At 53.8% G+C, this 17456-nt stretch overlaps 1 protein-coding gene across 1 annotated transcript in view; it reads right to left on the bottom strand.

Annotated features, from left to right (window-relative positions):
• Nucleotides 1-17456, bottom strand: part of TGM2 (transglutaminase 2) — a 30797-nt gene that overhangs the window by 12885 nt on the left and 456 nt on the right. Inside the window, exons 2-6 of the mRNA XM_036322946.1 lie at nucleotides 14302-14481; nucleotides 9666-9908; nucleotides 5714-5832; nucleotides 3614-3742; nucleotides 2456-2633 (exon numbers count right to left, since the gene is read on the bottom strand). Of these exons, the coding sequence (XP_036178839.1) occupies nucleotides 2456-2633; nucleotides 3614-3742; nucleotides 5714-5832; nucleotides 9666-9908; nucleotides 14302-14481 (849 nt within the window). The remainder of the gene's footprint in view (nucleotides 1-2455; nucleotides 2634-3613; nucleotides 3743-5713; nucleotides 5833-9665; nucleotides 9909-14301; nucleotides 14482-17456) is intronic.

The following is a 17456-nucleotide window of genomic DNA, read 5'->3' as shown; positions in this document are numbered from 1 at the left end:
AGAGTGGGGGGCAAGCAGTGAAACAGGCAGAAGAGGAAGCAGAGGTCAGAAGTCCTTCCATTCAAGCTCTCGCTGCTTCCAGCTGTGTGACCTGGGGCCAGTCCCTTCACCTCTCTGGGCCTTGTCTCCTCTTCTATAAAATAAGGTCAGGGTGCAGGTGCAGTATCATCAGATGTGTTGGGACACAGTCATGGATGAGGAGGGCCCTGTATTTACTCCAAAGCACATGGAGAGGAGAGAGCCCCAGGCATGAGTCTTGCCTGAATGGAGGTAGTGGGTGCTCCTGACAGATGGAATTATGGGGCTTTTACTTCCCCATCTTTCAGGTGCTTTTTAATGTACATTGTAAAAGCAACACACTCTCAGGGTAGGGATAAAGAAAGTAAATAGCTAAAAAAAGAAGAAGAAGTGAAGCAAAAAAGCCCTGCCAACATGACCCACAGGACTCTTGTTTCGGTTTTAGTTTTGACTGAGGTTGAATTGCTAAATCAGGGGAGGGGCAGGGATGTGAACTTTGCCTGCCATCAACTAGGGCCCGGGGTTCTGGCCAGATGCGTGGGCGTTGGGAGGCGGGAAAGGAGCAGCATGAATCCCCACCTCTTGCCTGGTTCCTGTGCCCTGAGGCCTGGGCAGAGGCCAGACTCGCTGCTGCCTCAGTGAAGGCTGGTGGCCCAAACCTAGGCCTTGCCCCGCCATGCCACCAGAATCCTGCCCTCACTGCCCAAGGAGCAAGGTATCATCCCTGTCCCCACGGATGGTGTCTGGGAAGCTTCCATCACAGTCTACGGCCAGGAGGCTTCCCCCAAGTCAAGCACACGTGGTTCCAAGCCCAGCCGTGCCACTCACCACCAGCTGTGTGACCTCGGACAAGACACTTGCCCTCTCTGAGCCTTCATTTCCTCCTCTGAGAGGAGCTAATAATAGTTGCTTGTCTGGATGTTGTGATGACTCAGAGAGGTGCTGGGTATGGGCAGTCCAGTCTGCCAGTGCCCAGGGTGGACCAGCAAAGTGTGTCACGGTGCCCTGCAAATGTCTGTCTGACAGTGTTGGCCAACTCGCAGACACGGAGAAAATGCCCCAGGATCCAGATGAGGAATCACAGCTTCCCCTGACAACCCCCAACCTAAACCTAACCTGAGCCCAAGACAGTGCTAAGGATCCTACAAGCTTCCTGTGAATTGGGTTGGTCACCACTGTCTCCGTTCCACAGGTGAGGAAACTGAGGCTTAGAGACACCAATTCTCATGCCCAAGTCCACCCAGGGGCTGGAGGTGGAGCTGGGATCAAACTAGGCAGTAAGACTCCAGCGCCCATGGACCAACCCACCATTTGGCTTCCTGAAGAAATGCCGGGACCGAGGGAGTCAGACAGCCCCTGGTTTGCCTAAGTTTTCCTGGTTCCATTCCACGCCAGGCCTGGCAGGAGGCTGCGAGGACCCTGACGCAGCCTTGGCCCAGGGGAGAGGACAGTCACGGGCAAGATCTGCAGCTAAACCTGCAGGCGGTCATAGCCCCGCGGGAAGCAGGCACCCACAGGGGAGCGCGGGGGCTCAGACCACCGATGGTGGGGTTTCTTCAGGAAACCCTTGGGGTTCTCTGAGCAGGTGTGTTGTAGGCCCCTCAGAGGAAAGGGGGCAGGTGGGGGAGGTTTCACGAGAAAGGGGAATTCAGAGGTCACGGGGGCAGACAGTCATGGAGGAGGGGAAATGCGGAAGGAAAAGCAGAGGCAGACTCGCTGGGAACCGGCGTCAGGCTGTCCCCACCCAGCCTGCTAGAGTGCAGGAAAGTGCAGGGGCTGCTGGGGACCCTTTTCTGGGCCTGCGCACTGGTCACTTAGAGTCAGAGAAGCTAGGAACCCAAGATCAGCTCTTAGATTTCCTGAGCCCAATAATAATAATAATGATAATGATAATGATAATAATAATAATAATGGTAGTAATGGCAGCAGCACTATGTAAGTATTTGTTGTTATGCATATGAAATAATTTTAAACATTTCACATATGCTAACTCACTTAATCTTTACAACACCCCAGAATAAAGGCACTATTATTACGCCTATTTCAGTTAAGTGATTTACTCTTAAGGACACACATGGTCAGAAGCCCAGCTGGGGTTTGAATTCCACCCTTGACTCCATGTTCCCAACTGGGATGTGATGCTAACCCATTCTCAAAGCACCATCATCAGCTCAGATTTGCCTGGCTCCAAAGTCTATATTCTCAACCCTGAGCCCGTGCTGCCTCCCAAATAACATCCCTCATTGTGGGAAAAAGGAACAGAGAGGGGCAGCCACTGGCTCCAGGCCACACAGTACATCGATGGCATTGGTGGCAGAGGTAGGACGAGACCTTGGGTCTCTTGATTCCCACCCCAGGGCTCTCTGCACCCCACTTCCAGGGCTCATGGAGCTGAGAAAAGGTTCCAGGCCCTGCCACCCCGCAGTGTGCAGCTCACCTGTGCAGGCCACAGCAGCGAAGACCCAGCACTGGCCGTACTTGACCTTCTGGAAGCCGTAGTTCTTCCAGCGCCGCAGGATGTCCACACTGCCGATCCAGAACATGGGGCTGACGCCGTCCGCGTAGTTGTTGTCCCAGCGTCCCAGCAACACACCCTGGTCGTCATTGCAGTTGACCTGCAACCAGCAGGGCATCAGGGGGATCAAGTCTGGGGAGAGGGTGGTGACTGTGCCGGGTTGAGCACAAGTTCAGCACATAGTAAAAGGCAGGGAGTTTCAGGATGAGGGAACAGCAGGTGCGAAGGTACCAAGGTGTGACAGGCTGTGTGGTACAGCAGAGATGGTTGGGGCTGGCAGCCAGGGTGCAGGAAAGAGAAAGGGAAGGCAGGAGGTGGAGAGGGGACGAGGCCATGAGGGCGATGCTGGAGATGTGAATGTGTCTACGGGGTGGCACCCTGTGATCTGAGTACAAAGACCAGTTCTGGCTTCTGCCCAGATTGTGTCATTCCCCAACTCCCTTCCCTTGGGGATAAAATCCAGGCTTCTGCGTGGTCTGGCCCCGGCCTACCTCTGCAGCCCCGCCTGCACCCTGCTCCCCCTTGCTCACTCTGCTCCAACACGCTGGCCTCCCTTCTGTTCTTCAAACCTGCCCAAGTCGGTACCTAACCAGGGTCTTTGCACAAGCTGAGCTCTCTGTCTGAAAGGCTCTTCTCCGCCCAGTTAGTATATCAGCTCAGGGATCGTCACTTACGGAGGCTCCCCCTCCCTCGCTGAGGTTAGGCCTGCGGTCAGACACGCTCACACATCTGGGTTCCTTCAGCGCCTGCATCATTATTTATGACTATGCAACTCATTCACATGACATTTTGGTTAATGTCTGTCTTTGCTCACTCTCCCACTGGAACATAAACTCTATGAAGTTAGAGACCACACATGTCTTAAACCCAGCTGTTTCTCCAGTGCCTGGGACATAGCGGCACTTGATAAATATTTACTGAACGAATGAATTGCTTTGAGAGATCACATGACATTATCCTCATTTGGGTAAATTTTGTCTTTCTAAATACAAGCTCTCTTAGCTGAGACTCACCCGTCCCCTGGGAGCCCCCACTGTGCTCTGTCATGGACCCATAGGGTGGGCCATGCTGCTCACTCACCATGGCGCTCACCACCCGGCCCACATAGACCGGGCTGCTGCGGCGGGAGCAGTCACGGCCACTGTTCTTCAGGTACTTGGGGTTGATGTCCAGGAGCTTCAGGCAGGTATCCAGGATCTCGTCTTCAAACTGTGTCAGAGGAAACAAAAGGAGGATGAGGGGGGTGAGGAATCACCTCCTCCAGGAAGTCTGCCTTGAAGCCCAGCAGCTATAGGACCCCTCAGCCTGCCTTACACAGACTGTGATGCCAGCTTCTCCTGGCTGAGGAGGGACTGGGGTGGGACAAAGACTGAGTGTATGAGAAAGGGAAAGGGGGTGTGCCTCCATCCAGGGTCTGACTGGGGGGTCCTGGGGATTTGGAGTAGAGACCACTGAGTGGGGAGCCCAGTGTCCCTGGGGCTTCTCTACCCTCAGAGTCACCTCAGGCCCTGCCGGTGTCCCTTTGCCCTCTCTGCTCAGCCAAATCTCCTACTTCCCCCAAAACCTGACTCACCCTGCAGAGCGGGTGAGGGCCCCCTCTTCCCCCACCCCGCCCACCCACACTGCTCTGATTGGAACTGATGTAGATTAGAAAGATATAAATCTACTGGTAATCTCGTCACGCCTCTGTTTCTACCATACTCATTGATATCTAGATTTCCCTTGTAGCCTGCAGGGCCCTGCATGATCTGTGGCTGGGGTTCCCCTCTTACTGCAGGGCCTTTGGACTGGCCATTTCCTTGCTTGGATGGAACGCTCTTCCTGCCACTCTCTGTGTGGCTCACACCTTCTCATCCTTGCAACTCAAATGTTATCTTTATCCAAAGGAGGACTCCCTCCTTGTCACACCCATTGGACCACGGATCTGTCATGTTCGAAGGCTCTTCCGTCTGTCCCCTGCTCCACATCTCTATGGTCTTGTCCCAAACCAGGCCTCATCACAGGTCTCCCTCCACGGCTTGAATCCTTTTGTGGCTTCCTATTGCCATCAGCTTGACATTAAGGCCAGTTTCCAACCTGAACACTGCTGACTTCTCCCACTTCAACTCCTGGGGCTCCTTCATAAGTACAATGCTCCTCAGGCTACAAGATACTTCTTAGGCATAAATTGTCCCATCTCCAAGCTCTTGCTCATGCAGTTCCCTTTGCCTAGTAGACATGCACCCACCTCCTTTAAAGCCCAGATCACATGGTGCCTATTTCAGGAACTGCCCTGTCCCCTGTGGGCAATTATTCCCTTCCTTTACATCAGGAGGTTGAGGGGTCAGGGGTGAGATAGTTCTTGCTTCATGAATTTTCTCAGCAGTGTCTCAAGAATTTTTATGGGAGGCTGAATGGTAGAGGAAAACAGCAATGGTTTGGAGAACCAGCCCAGGCTGGCCTGGGAGAATGAGAAACTACATGGAACAGAGATGAGCCATCCAGCTGAGGTCAGACAAGTTCAGCCTAGACAGCCATGCCCTGGCTGACCCAGAGATTTAAGCCTCTTGGGTTTAGGCTTGTTTGTTATTCGGCAGTAGCTAGCTGATATATCCAGACCAACAGTTCCCAGAGTATTGACATTAGATCAGAAGCATCAGCATCACCTGAGAACTTGTTAAACATGCAGAATCTCAGCCCACACCCACATCTACTGAATCTGACACTAGGGGTGGGCCCCATGATGTGTATTTTACACACTTTCCCAGTGATTCTGATGTATATTTAAGCTTGAGGTCCACTGGTGTAGATGAAGGTTTAAAGCCTGCTCTCAGCACATGCTGAGCATACAGTAAGTACTCACCAAGTGCTGCCTATTAATTTGATATATGGCCTTGAATGTTCCCCTTCTCTCTCCTGGAATGACTGCCTGCCCACAACTCCTAAAGGCTCCCCTCATTCTTTCCCACCGTGAATATCTGGGGCTGCTGCTCCCATGGCAGGTAGGGAAACCCTTCGCTGTGTGACTTCAGGCCTGGCCTGGACTGTCTCTGAGCCTCCATTTCAGGGACCTTGAATGCTGACAACATGGGGTGGGCAGCTCTGAGGCCAGATCACACTTTTGCAGCTTGACTGTCTCAGACCCGGAGCCCAGTACACAGTGGGTCTGAGATGGTTGGGAGGGGCAGGGTGAGACCATACCTGCCCAAAGTTCCAAGGGATACCATGGATGTACTTGGCCGAACCCTGGTAGACGAAGCCCTGCTGGGCGAGGACGTACTCCTGCCGCTCTTCCTCGGAGTCCAGGTACACAGCATCCGCTGTGGGTGGGAAGGAGGGGCCTCAGCTCTGGGTCTGGTGAGGCCCAGGGTTCCCGCAGACTTGGCATCGGGGATGACAACTCCCCGGGGCCAGGTTGGCGTCTCAGAAGCCTTTCTAGCATTTAATCTAAAAAACTAATCATTAATACATAATCCCATGTCAATGACAGAGATTGTGTTATCAGTTAGTGACAACAACGGTGGGCTGCCTTTCATCCAACATTTGTCACGTGCCCGGATTGGTGATAAGCATGTGGTATCTAATAACTTGCTTATTCTCCACAAGAGCCCTACGTAGAAGGGATCCATGAAAGCCCCATTTACAGGTGGAAAAAACTGAGCCTCGAGAATACTTTACGAACGGGAAAACTGAGGCTAAAACAAAGGGCAGAGGAGCCTGGGCAGGAGTTGGGAGCCCCTACCTCTGGTCCTCACCTGCTGTGTGGCCCTAGCAGGTCACCTCTCCGGCTCTGCCCACCTCTCGGTGTTCCCTGTGCATACGATGGGTGGCAGATCTGAAAGGTGCTTCGTAAGCTAAAGCCCGAGCCAGTGTGAGGAAGGAGCACTATTCAGGGTGGAGAGAAAGCCAAGGAGGTGTGTCTGCGGCGCTGGGGGGAGGTGGGGTCCCGTCCAGCTCGGGGGTTAGGCACAGCCACCTGGAGCAGGTGGCATCTGATGCCTTACGACATGTAAGCAGGGGACCAGAGACAGCCAAGCTGCAGCGGCTGAAAAATGCAGGGCACTTAGTTCCCTATGACTAGTGAGGACAGACAAGGGGGCGGAGGTAGCCGGGGCCAGAGGGCAGGAGGTCAGATGTCAGGCTGGCCTTTACCATCTCCGTGTCACAGGGGAAGAAATGGAGGAAGGGGAACTCCAGAGCCTCGCTATGCCTTTGGTGGGCCCTGGGCATTTTTGCTTCCATTAAAAAAAATGTATATATTAAAAATGTATTTCATGCCTGCATTAGTATAAGGATGGATATAGTAATATTATATATTAAGACATATTCTCTGGTCTAAACACTTACTGTTTTCTTCTGATTTTAAAACAATTCACATGTTTTTGTGGGCCCCTGAGGAATGGTGGCCCCAGGCTCTGCCTGAGAAAGCACAGTCGGTGCTCCTGGCAAAGCTGGGCTAGAATATAGTGGCCAGGACCCCTCCGGCCCCGGGCTCCACCGGCCCCTCTGCAGTGACCAGCACCCCCACTTGTACTGCATGGAGCAAGGCAGATGTGGCCATGGCTGAGTGTCTATGTATCCTGCTCTTTGGCTCCGGAAATTGTGCAATACAAATTAGCCTTACGATAAGTGAACCATGTGGTTATAAATCAGTTGGCAGTGTGGGAAAAAGAATGAAAGAGAAAGAAATGCCCACAGTGTTTTCCCATCGGAGTGAGCTGGAGTGAGCGTGTCAGCACACTGGGTGACCCCAGCTCAGGTTCCCAGCTCAGGTAAGGGTGGGGCACTGGGGACAGAAGCCTTGCTTGTAACGGGCACTTGATCCTGTCCATGCTGGAGCTCAGGGACAGGGGGTCCCCTGTCACGGGCGGATCCTGCCCTCTGCCCCAGAGGGAGAACAGTGTCCTCGTTCCAGCCCCACCCCACACAGAGCCCAACTTCCTGCTTTCCAATCACCAGGCCCACTGCTTCCTCGAGGCTCTCACCCTGGGATGTGGGTCACTTCTTTAGTCACTGTGCTGCTTGGCTGACCGCCACGCAGCCCGTGGGCAGGGAGGGGACAGTTCCAGAGGAAGGAGGACATCCCCAGAACCTTGCTCCCTGTTCGCTGGACGCTGAACTCGCACAGTGCTGGCTGGGAGGAGGACACTGCATGTTCCTGCTCCACGGGCTGGGCTGCCAACGGGCTGTAAGCTCCGCAGGTTGTCAGAAATCAAAACAAGCACACACGTGCCCGCTCCGGCAGCACATATACTAAAACAAGCACACGGCGGGCTCCAGCAAGGCCGATCCTGTCCCACGTGGCCACGGAAGCAAGGGTGCAACACCCTCCCCATGATGAAACCCTGACGTAGGGGACCAGATGAATGAAAGAGCCACACGGACAGGATGTGGTCACTCAGGAGCTCAAAAAGAATGAGCTGATGGCCCAGCTGGTGTGGCTCAGTGGTTGAGCATCGGCCCATGAACCAGAAAGTCACGGTTTGACTCCCGGTTAGGGCACATGCCCGGGTTGCAGGCTCAATCCCCAGGAGGGGCCGTGCAGGAGGCCGATGATTGATGATTGTCTCTCATCATTGATGTTTCTCTCTCTCTCCCCTTCTCCCTTCCTCTCTCTGACGTCAATAAAAACACATTAAAAAAATGAGTCTAGCCCTGACCGGTTTGGCTCAGTGGATAGAGTGTCGGCCTGCTGACTCAGGGGTCCCGGGTTCGATTCCGGTCAAGGGCATCGGTACCTTGGTTGCGGGCACATCCCCAGTGGGGAGTGTGCAGGAGGCAGCTGATCGATGTTCCTCTTTCATCGATGTTTCTAACTCTCTATCCCTCTCCCTTCCTCTCTGTAAAAAATAAATAAAATATATTTAAAAAAATGAGTCTCTGTGTGCAGATGAATGTGGAAAGATCCTCAAGACATATTGTAGAAGAAAAACAACCCAGTAGGTTGATGTATTTGTGGGATCCTTTTACATTAAAGGAGACAGAGGAGCTCAATGCGGTGATATCTCCAGGCACATGTGCCCAAATCTAAGGAGATGAGCCCCCCATGGTGGCTATGATGGTGTTCCCCAAGGAGGGGTGACAAGGGGTGGCTGTCTCTGCAGTGCTTGAGGTTTTATAAAGAGGACAGTCTCCTGTCTTACTGTTATAATGAGAAATAAAAGCCAAAGTATGTAAAAGAGAAAATAAAACATCTTTCTGCTCAAATATGTTATCAAATACCCCCAAATGGAGAAGAAGAAAAATAAAGCAATGGCCTGTAAGAAGCTGGTTATCTGACGCTGGAGAGACCAGGATTTCTGTCCTGGGCCGAGACTTTGAGGGGAGACACCAGTTCCTGGGCTGAGACCCACCCACAAGGCCTCCCTCTCTGCCTTGCTGTGTAGGAGCAGGAAGGAAACCCAGCTGACTGCCTTGTTAGTCAGATGGGAAAACTGAGGCCCAAGAGGCGTTGTGGCAGCCCCTGCCTCCTCCCATCTGCTCAAGTTGGCCTCGGTCCTCCCGAGTGTCCCCTCCGACTCCCCAGCTTCGTGCAGCCGGGTCCACTTACTTACTGAAGGAGCTGCCAAAAGCCCCCTCACTTCTCTGAGCCTCAGTTCCCTGCCTGTGACATGAGGCCGCTGACCTCTCCCCCTGCGCTGGTTGAGAGGAATAATTGAGAGCGTGTGTGGGGAGACACTTAGATAAAACTGCTCCTGCCCCCCTCTCCTGGCTACCCCACCCCACCACCTCCCTCGGTTTCCCCTCCTCTTGCCGGTCTGGTGAGGTTTAAAACAGAGCCCCATGAAACAGTACCAGGTGGGAGCCATAGGCACCCCATTCCTGAGTGGAGCTTCAGAACCCGGCCACCTCCACGCCCAGCTCACAGGGCCATGGGAACATGCGGACAAGACATGGGCTAAGACCGCTTGGTGGCTGTGAGGCTTTGACAAGTCATTGTGCTTCTGTGAGCCTGTCTCCTCCTCTGTACATGGGAATAAGAGGAGTCCTCACATCACAGGGTCTGGGGGAGCTGAGCACGGAGCTGCAAAGAGTGGGCCTCACTCAGTCTACCTTGATGTCTCTTCTGCCCCATCTTTCACCCTCAGTAGCTCCCATGGGTAGGTCTGGCCCTGCCCACCTCCCACCTGCCCATGGATGGAGTATACCTCACCTGGGCACCAGGGGTTGAAGAGCAGGGTGAAGTTGCCCAGCAGGAAGCTGGAGCCCTGGTAGCCGGTGGAGGCCTCCATGCTGAGGCGGTATAGGCCGATGGGGGCGTGAGCTGGGGCAATGAGCTGCAGCGAGAGTTCACTGTCCTGCTGGTCTAGCACTGAGGCCGTCCAGGCACCCTCCTCCACGGCATCGGACAGCGGGAAGCGGGCCTTGGTCCCCGCCTCCTGGCTGGGTGCTGGGCCTGTGGAAGGAGAAAGCAGGGGCCATGAGCCAGGGGTGGGCAGGGAGGGAGGAAGTCAGGACTGGCAGGGGCCTGGCACATGCCAGGGGTCCTTGGGCCTGGATTCAAGGCCTAGTTATGCCACTAACCATGGAGAGAACTTTGGCAGGAGATTTCATCTCCCCGAACCTTGGTTTTCCCATCTGTAAAATGGGGATCAAACCCCCCGCTTGGAGGGTGGTTTTGTAGGAATGCGCGACAAGCTGTAGACAGATTCCTCCTGGGAGAGGGGTCAGTGCAGCCTGGGGCAGGGTCTGTCACGCTGCTCTGGACTGGCGTGGCTTTGGACAAGCCCATCCCCCTCTCCGTTTGCCCGCCTGCAGCAGGGACAGGAATTGGGTAGGTGGTCCCGGGGGCCCGCCTTTCCTGCCGAGTTCCTTTACCCACTGACGTCCTCCTTCCCTTTCAGGAAAAGAAACCCAGGCTCCGAAGAGGATAGGACAGGGTCCCCGGTGGCCCTCCAGCCTTTGGCCTCTGGATCTCCATGACAGCTCCGAGGAGTGTTCACAGCCGCCTCACCTGTCCATCGCCCTTTGCACTTTATGAAATGCCTGGGCGCTCCCAGCTTCCCCCAGGCTCCCTTGAGGGGGGAAACCGAGGCTACCCCAGGGTCAGAAATCAAAGCAAGTATGCACGTGCCCGCTGTGTGCTTGATTCGGTATCCCTGGGCGGGGTCAGCATCCAAGCCCAGGTTCCTGGGCTCTGGCTGTCCCCTCTGCACCTCTCATTCCCAGAGGATGCTCCCTGGGGTGTGTGTGTGTGTGTGGGGGTGGGGGGGTGGGGCGGGAGGCGGGTCTCGAGGCTCAGGGAGGCAGAGGGGCTGCCTCAAATAGCTGCTTTTTCAGGTGGAGGGGAGGGCCTGGCCCTTGCAGGCAGGACTGAGTCATGGGGAGGGCGAGGGCGGCTGGTCTCCCTTTCTGGACTTGGGTGGCGGAAAAGAGAAACAGAACCTTCTCTGCTGGACTGGGCAGCTGCCCAGGAAGGTTTATTTTTAATCGTCCACCCTCTCCCTGCAGCCCAGCCCACTGCTGCTGACAATACAAGGCCTGCTCACTGAGGGGCTCCCTCCCGACACCCAGCCACCATCCACACCCAGGCCCAAATATAATCATGAACTAACAGGCCTGACACTGGCCTCCGGGACCCTGTCCGGCAGCCCATCAATGATTCTCTCTCATCATTGATGTTTCTCTTTCTCCCTCTCTCCCTTCCTCCCTGAAATCAATATATATATATATATGTATATATACCCCTAGAGTGCCGGGGAGGGCGATTGCGCTCCTCCTGTCTTTCGCCAAAAGTGCCGGGAGCACTACCAAAGCTTCGAAATGGCGTCCAGTTCTAAGTCTGCTTTTATTAGTGATGATGATATTGCTAAATATGTCAATGTAGTAAAGGTTTCCTTAAGTTTTTGAATATGTAACTTCATTTACTTGCGATTCATAATTTTTTTCCTAAACTGCTGTAAAATCAGCAAAAATGCCTTGGCAATTTTAGCATAGTTCTTAGGATATTGGTTGGCACTCAAAGGGTTAAGGGGGACCATTAAAAATCAGCATTCTCAGGCCATATAACATTTTGGAGACTGGAGTAAAATGAAAACTGAGGCAAGAGGGGTAAAGTTGGGGTGACCCCATGTTCCAGTTTGCCGGGACAGTCCCAGTCTTTGCCTGTAGTCCTAGTATAATTATTAATGGCATCCCTTTCACTCTCAGAATTGTCTCTGTTTGGAAGATCAATGATCTGGTCACCACGGTTACAACCTGGGCCAGGTCCCATAGCCACAGTCACTATTGACATACCAGCCCCAGGGAAAGGTCAGGAAACACACTTCCCTTTCTCTCTGTCCCAGGACAACGGAGCACCTAGGCGTGCCCTCCCCCCCCCCCGTACTCCCCCCCCCCGCCCCCTACCCCCCCCCCCACACGGCCCTTTCTTCCAAGGGTCCTGGAGGGGGGGATGAGGACAGGCTGTCCCCTGGCCTCACCGCGGCTCACGTAAACTGGTTTCGAAAGTTCCTGGGTTGCGGTTCCACACTGCACTCTTGTGGGGCCAAAGACACTGCAGGGACCCCCTGGGCCTAAATGGCTCTGGGGACCTGAGGGTCCTGGGCACTACCCCAGACCAGGGTGGCAGGAGGCCAGGTGTGGTGGCTGAGGGGAATCGTCCAGAGCAGAGCCTTCTATTGGCCTCATAAGAGCTCTTTTCACTCCTTCTGGCCGGTCTCACTCCCACCCCACTCACCCTCACGCCCTGGCCCTCCCTTGGAGGGAGCGTGGCTTTAATCTGGTAACAAAGGTGGTGTTTGTCTCCTGTGGTCTGTACCCCATAACAGAGCCTGCCAGGTCTCGGACTGTCTGGGTGGAACACGCAGCCCTCGGGGATGTGTGGGGTCAGGCCACACACTTCATTCTGTGGGTGACTTGGCCAGCGATCTGCCCTCTCTGAGCTTCAGTTTCCCTGAAGAGGTAGGACAGGAAGATCCCAAGCGAGAATGTTCCAACATTCTAGGGTGCCCAGCGGCTGGGCGCTGACACCAGCCAGGCCTGGAGTTGGAGGCCTGGCTTCCTTCTATTGTCCTTCAAGGCTCCCCGGCCCCGGGGAGGGTCTCAGTTGCTCAGACAGGGGAAGCTGTGTACATCCCGAGAGCCTGTGACCTCCGCCCGCGGCCGCCCGCAGGGGCTGTGGAAGTGGCCAGGGCAGGTTGGCTACGGTTTGAGATAATTTGGCCAAGACTGGAGAACAGAGATTAGTTGTTGGGGTGGGAAGGCTGGTTACCTTCAGAACCCTGAACTTGGAACCCTAACTACCTAACACTTAGATAATTGAGGAGAAAGAAAGGGGACACCTTGAAAAAGAAAGAAGAAAAAAAGGAAGGGGGAAGTCACAGGCTGCCAGGCTGGTAGTTGTCTACCGTTCCATTTCACAGAGGAATACACTGAGGCCTGGCAGGCACTTGAAGGTAACTGCTATGGGGTCACAGTGATGAGAAACTTCAACTCTAGGGTCGGGTTTGAGTTTTCTTTTCTCACAGACACCATGTGACCCGTGCACGTAATGTGACCTTTCTGAGCCTCAGTGTTCCCATCTGTAAAATGGGGCTCCTTATGCTTCCGAGATGGGGGGATTTAGAATGGGCATGCAAACAGTAGGTGCTCCATAGATGTGATTTTCATCATCCTATACTTGACTCTTCTCAGAGCACCACTGTCACGTACTCCAACCTGCTACTTTACAGAAGGGGAACTGAAGCTAGAAAGATCAGAGACTAGCTGGAGGCCCCTTTGTTAGAAAGGGCCCCATAGGTGCTGGGTGTGTGGGGGTGACTTTGGGTAGTGGGTGTGCTCCTGCCCAAAGCGGAAGGGGAGGGAGGAAAGGGATGAAGGGGATATCCGTGGCCAGCCTGCAGGCGCTGTGATAAGCCTTATCAAACAGCCTCCCAGGTAAATAAATACAGGCCTCAGCCAGGTGGGTGCAGCTAGTTCCTGCCCGCTGCTCTGCCTGCCCTCAGTGACCGCAGAAAGAGCTGCCCGTTCCCACCCTTGGGCCAGAGTCCCAACCAGGTGGCCCCTCGATGACCTCAAAGGAGTGGTTCCCACTGGAAACCAAAGCAGCAGATTCGGCATTCAAAGCCACTTTCCCAGGAATGGGCATGGGCATCTGGGGAATGGGGTGGCTGGGGTCTCGATGTCCCTTTACCCATCACTGGAGACCCTGGAGCAAGATCAGCAACAGCCACTAATGTCAACAGGGCACTCCCCCAAGTAAGGCCCTTCTCACTTAAACACCCTTCACCATGACTGCTTTTCACACGATAACTCAGGCTCAGAGAGGCTAAGCAACTCACCCCAGGTCACACAGCAGGTAGGCAGCCCCGTCTGCACCAGAACCCAGGTCTGTCCGTGCAGCCCTGAGCCTGAGCCAGCCTCCCTAGGGCTGGAGCCAGCTGGGTTCTTTCCAGCACCCAGACCTCATTTGGGCCTCATTTGGGTCTGATCCCAGAGGCCTGGCCGGGTTGCGTGGATTTTGGGAAGCAGCTATTGATAAGAGCTGGAAAGTTGTTTTGATGTGGGAATGAGCACAAAAGATCTTGACCCCAACCCTGATGATAACAGGTGTTTAGGAACCAAGGTGTCCAGAAGCACAGACTTGTTTACAAAGTTGCGTGTCCTTGGGTGAAGTCTCTCAACTTTCTGCACCTCAGTTCCCTCATCTGGGAAACGGGGCTAGTGACTGCTGGGGATTTTCCAGGGGGGCAAAGAGGAATGGAGTCACCTGCTCCATTGTCTGTCAGGGGACAAGCGAATCACAGAACAGGACAAGTTCAGGCTGTAGGGGGTGTGAAGGTACTTACCAGTTGAGACACTGAAGGTGAGGCGGTCCACACTGGCCTCATAGCTTCTGCCCTGAAAATGCAGCGTTAGCCGAAAGTACTGGCCCCGCCGTACCACCAGCCTCTCCCGGCACAGGTCTGCCGTGTGGTGGTCACGGCCATTGGCCTCCAGCTCCAGGTCCCATTTCTCCACATTCAGATCTACGGAGACAATGAGGGGCATGAGTCCGGGCGGCATCCCCGGGCCAGCTACCACCCCCTACCATGCTCCTTCGCTTAGTACAGTGTCTGGTGCATAGTAAATGATTAGTAAACTCCAGCTATTCTATCATTATTGGGTGTTTTTGTTGTTGTTGTTGGAGTGTGTCTGTGTGTGTGTGTGTGTTTTGTTGTTAAAGCAAGGGCAGTATTTGGGATAGGTTAATTACACAGGCTTGCCTTTTAGTTTCAATTTTCAATTTATGGGAAATACAGAGGACTGAGGAAGTTTTTAAACAAAGAACCAGGACACAACATTCACACTGAGGGAAACAAAAGGCAAAGTCCTTGGTTTCTTTAACAAATAAAAATGGGGGTGAGTTAAAAGGAGAACCTATAGATTATGAGGAATTTAAGAGACATTCCAACCGTTGTGCTATCAGATTAAAAAAACACACAACTACTTAAAACAGTTATTACATGTATGAGACAACTGGAAATTTGAATACTAATGGAATAATGGTGATGTTAAGGAATTTTTGTTCATTTGTTTACATCTAAAAAAAGAGGCCTTATCCTTTAGAGACATATATTGAAATATTTACAAATGAAACGATGCTTCCAAATAACGGGGAGGCGGCCAGAAAAGGGTGCAGGAGGCAGAAGCAATTATAGGCTAGTGGCAGTTGAGACTGATGAGAACAAGCACATTTATTATGCCATTCTCTCCACTTAAAAAAATGTTTTTATTGATTTCAGAGAGAGGAAGGGAGAAGGAGAGAGATAGAAATGTCAGTAATGAGAGAGAATCATCAATCCATCAGCTGCCTCCTGCACGCCCCCTACTGGGAATTGAGTCTGAAACCTCCTCGGCACGTGCCCTGACCTGGACTCGAATTGTGACCTTCTGGTTCATAGGTTGACGTTCAACCACTAAGCCACACCAGCAGGGATCTCTATACTTTTATGTTTGCTCAATATGCTCCATAATACAAGGTTTTTAAAATGATGGGGATTTTGGAGTCTTCTGGGTCTAGGTTTCAGTTCTGTTGTGCAGCTGTGTGACCCTGGACAGGTGTCTCTCCCTCTCTGTGCCCTCTTCACTCAAGCCTCAAAGGGCTGCAGTGAGTTCTAGCAGAGGATGTTGGGGATGTTGGGACACCCTTTCCCCAGGGCTTAGCTCAGGACAGGAGCTGACGACCAGGCAGGGGTAGGGGTGCTGGGATGGGTGGGGGTCTGAGGGAAGCACAAACTTCATAAACCTTGGCAAGCTCAAGGTCAAGATTGGGAAGCCCACCGGGTCGGGGAAGAGCGCAAGACAGACTCTCAGAGTTGTGGGGCCCTTGGGAAGTATGTGGCCAACTGAGGCCCAAGGGTGGGGATTTGCCCAAAGTCACCCTGCAAGTCAGTCCTTCCACTGGGACACCAATTCAGGTCTCCTGCCTCCTGCCATGGAATATCCCGAAAGTGAGGTGCGAAGTGCCCAGCGACGGCAGAGGTAGGCATTATGTGGCCCCAGGTCCCACGGCAAATGGCAGCGTTGGGATTTGAGTCCAGGGCTGTAGATTCTGAAGCCTGCACTAGTAGCCACCTCGCTCACAGCTCAGGGTTTGTTCTCCATCTTCCCGCCTCTCCCCCCTTCCCCTCTTCCACTGTGTCCTGTGTTATTCTCCCGCCAGGGAGGGGACACCGGGAGGCCCAGCCCCTGCAATCACTGCGGTAGAGACCTCCACCAGGAGCAGAACTTCCGCTGGCCTGCTTAGCGGGAGAGAGAGCACTGCTGTCCCCCTCTGGGAGGTGGCCAGTCCCTGCTCTGAGGCTATTGTCTGGAGAAGGATTTCCAAAAGTCATGCCCAGCTTAAAGGGGTAGAAACCCGAGGGTCTGAAATCACAGGATGTCTGCACGGAGGAAGGACCCGAGGCCTTCCAGCCCGGGGGACTCCTGTAAGAAGTGGCCCCTGGGGCATCGGGGTGGGAGGCTCATCATAACTGTCATCTCCAAGGCCACCGAGCCCCACTCTTGGGGATGAGGGTACGGAGCTGCACTAGGGACAAGGGTCACCTTAGCCACATGCCACAGCCGGTCCTGAGTTGGTTTTCCTTCCCACACCCTGGGAACTGCGTCCCGGAGAAGGACCTGAGATCTCACAGCAGGTCAGGCAGGTTCATGGTTCCTCCCACTCATCTCTGCCCCAAATGGCCCCTGGCCCTGTCCACATTCCCCTCCCCCAGCTCCTTCCCAGACTGCAGTGTGCAGGGGTCATTTCAAATGGAGACCCGACCCAAGGGCCCGTCGGGATGCTGGGTCCAGCAGCATTACTGCAGGGACCTCCTTCACTGTAGAAATCCCCTCCCCTGGCATGTGGCATGGTAGCACTGCGTGTGTGTGTGTGTGTGTGTGTGTGTGTGTGTGTGTAGGCAGGTGGGAAATTAATTGAGCCTCTTTTCCACTCCTCTCAGCCCTCATAGATGTACCAAGGGCTGGCATTACACCCATAGTTTACAGAAAGGAGCCCTGGCCGGTAGCTCCATTGGTTAGAGCATTGTCCCAATACGCCAAGGTTGCGGGTTCAATTACTGGTCAGGGCACATGTAAGAATCAACCAATGAAGGTATCAATAAGTGGAGCAACAAATCCAGGCCTCTCTCTCTCTCTCTCTCTCTCTCTCTCTCTCTCTTTCTCTCTCTCTCTCATAAATTTTTTTAAAAGAACAGTTTCTAGAAGGGGAAACTGAGACTCAACAAGTGGCCGAAGATTAGGGTTACAGAACTTGAGAGCCAGAGGGACCTAAGGCCATCCTGCTCTCAGCCCACTCCCCACAGGATGCTGGAGCCTCCTCTCTGGCCCCAGCCAGGGTCGGCTTGCACGCCGCCTGGGCCAGCAGGCACGCCTCCTCGCAGCTGGCAGGGACTACCCAAAGCTAAGTGTTCTGAGGCCAGGCCAACAGCCCCTGCACAGCCTTATGCCACTTGACACA

This window comes from Myotis myotis, unplaced genomic scaffold (assembly GCF_014108235.1).
Source record: "Myotis myotis isolate mMyoMyo1 unplaced genomic scaffold, mMyoMyo1.p scaffold_m19_p_9, whole genome shotgun sequence".
Classification (NCBI taxonomy): Eukaryota; Metazoa; Chordata; class Mammalia; order Chiroptera; family Vespertilionidae; genus Myotis; species Myotis myotis.
Note: the sequence above shows the minus strand (reverse complement) of the source record. Positions and strands in the feature narration are given on the sequence as shown.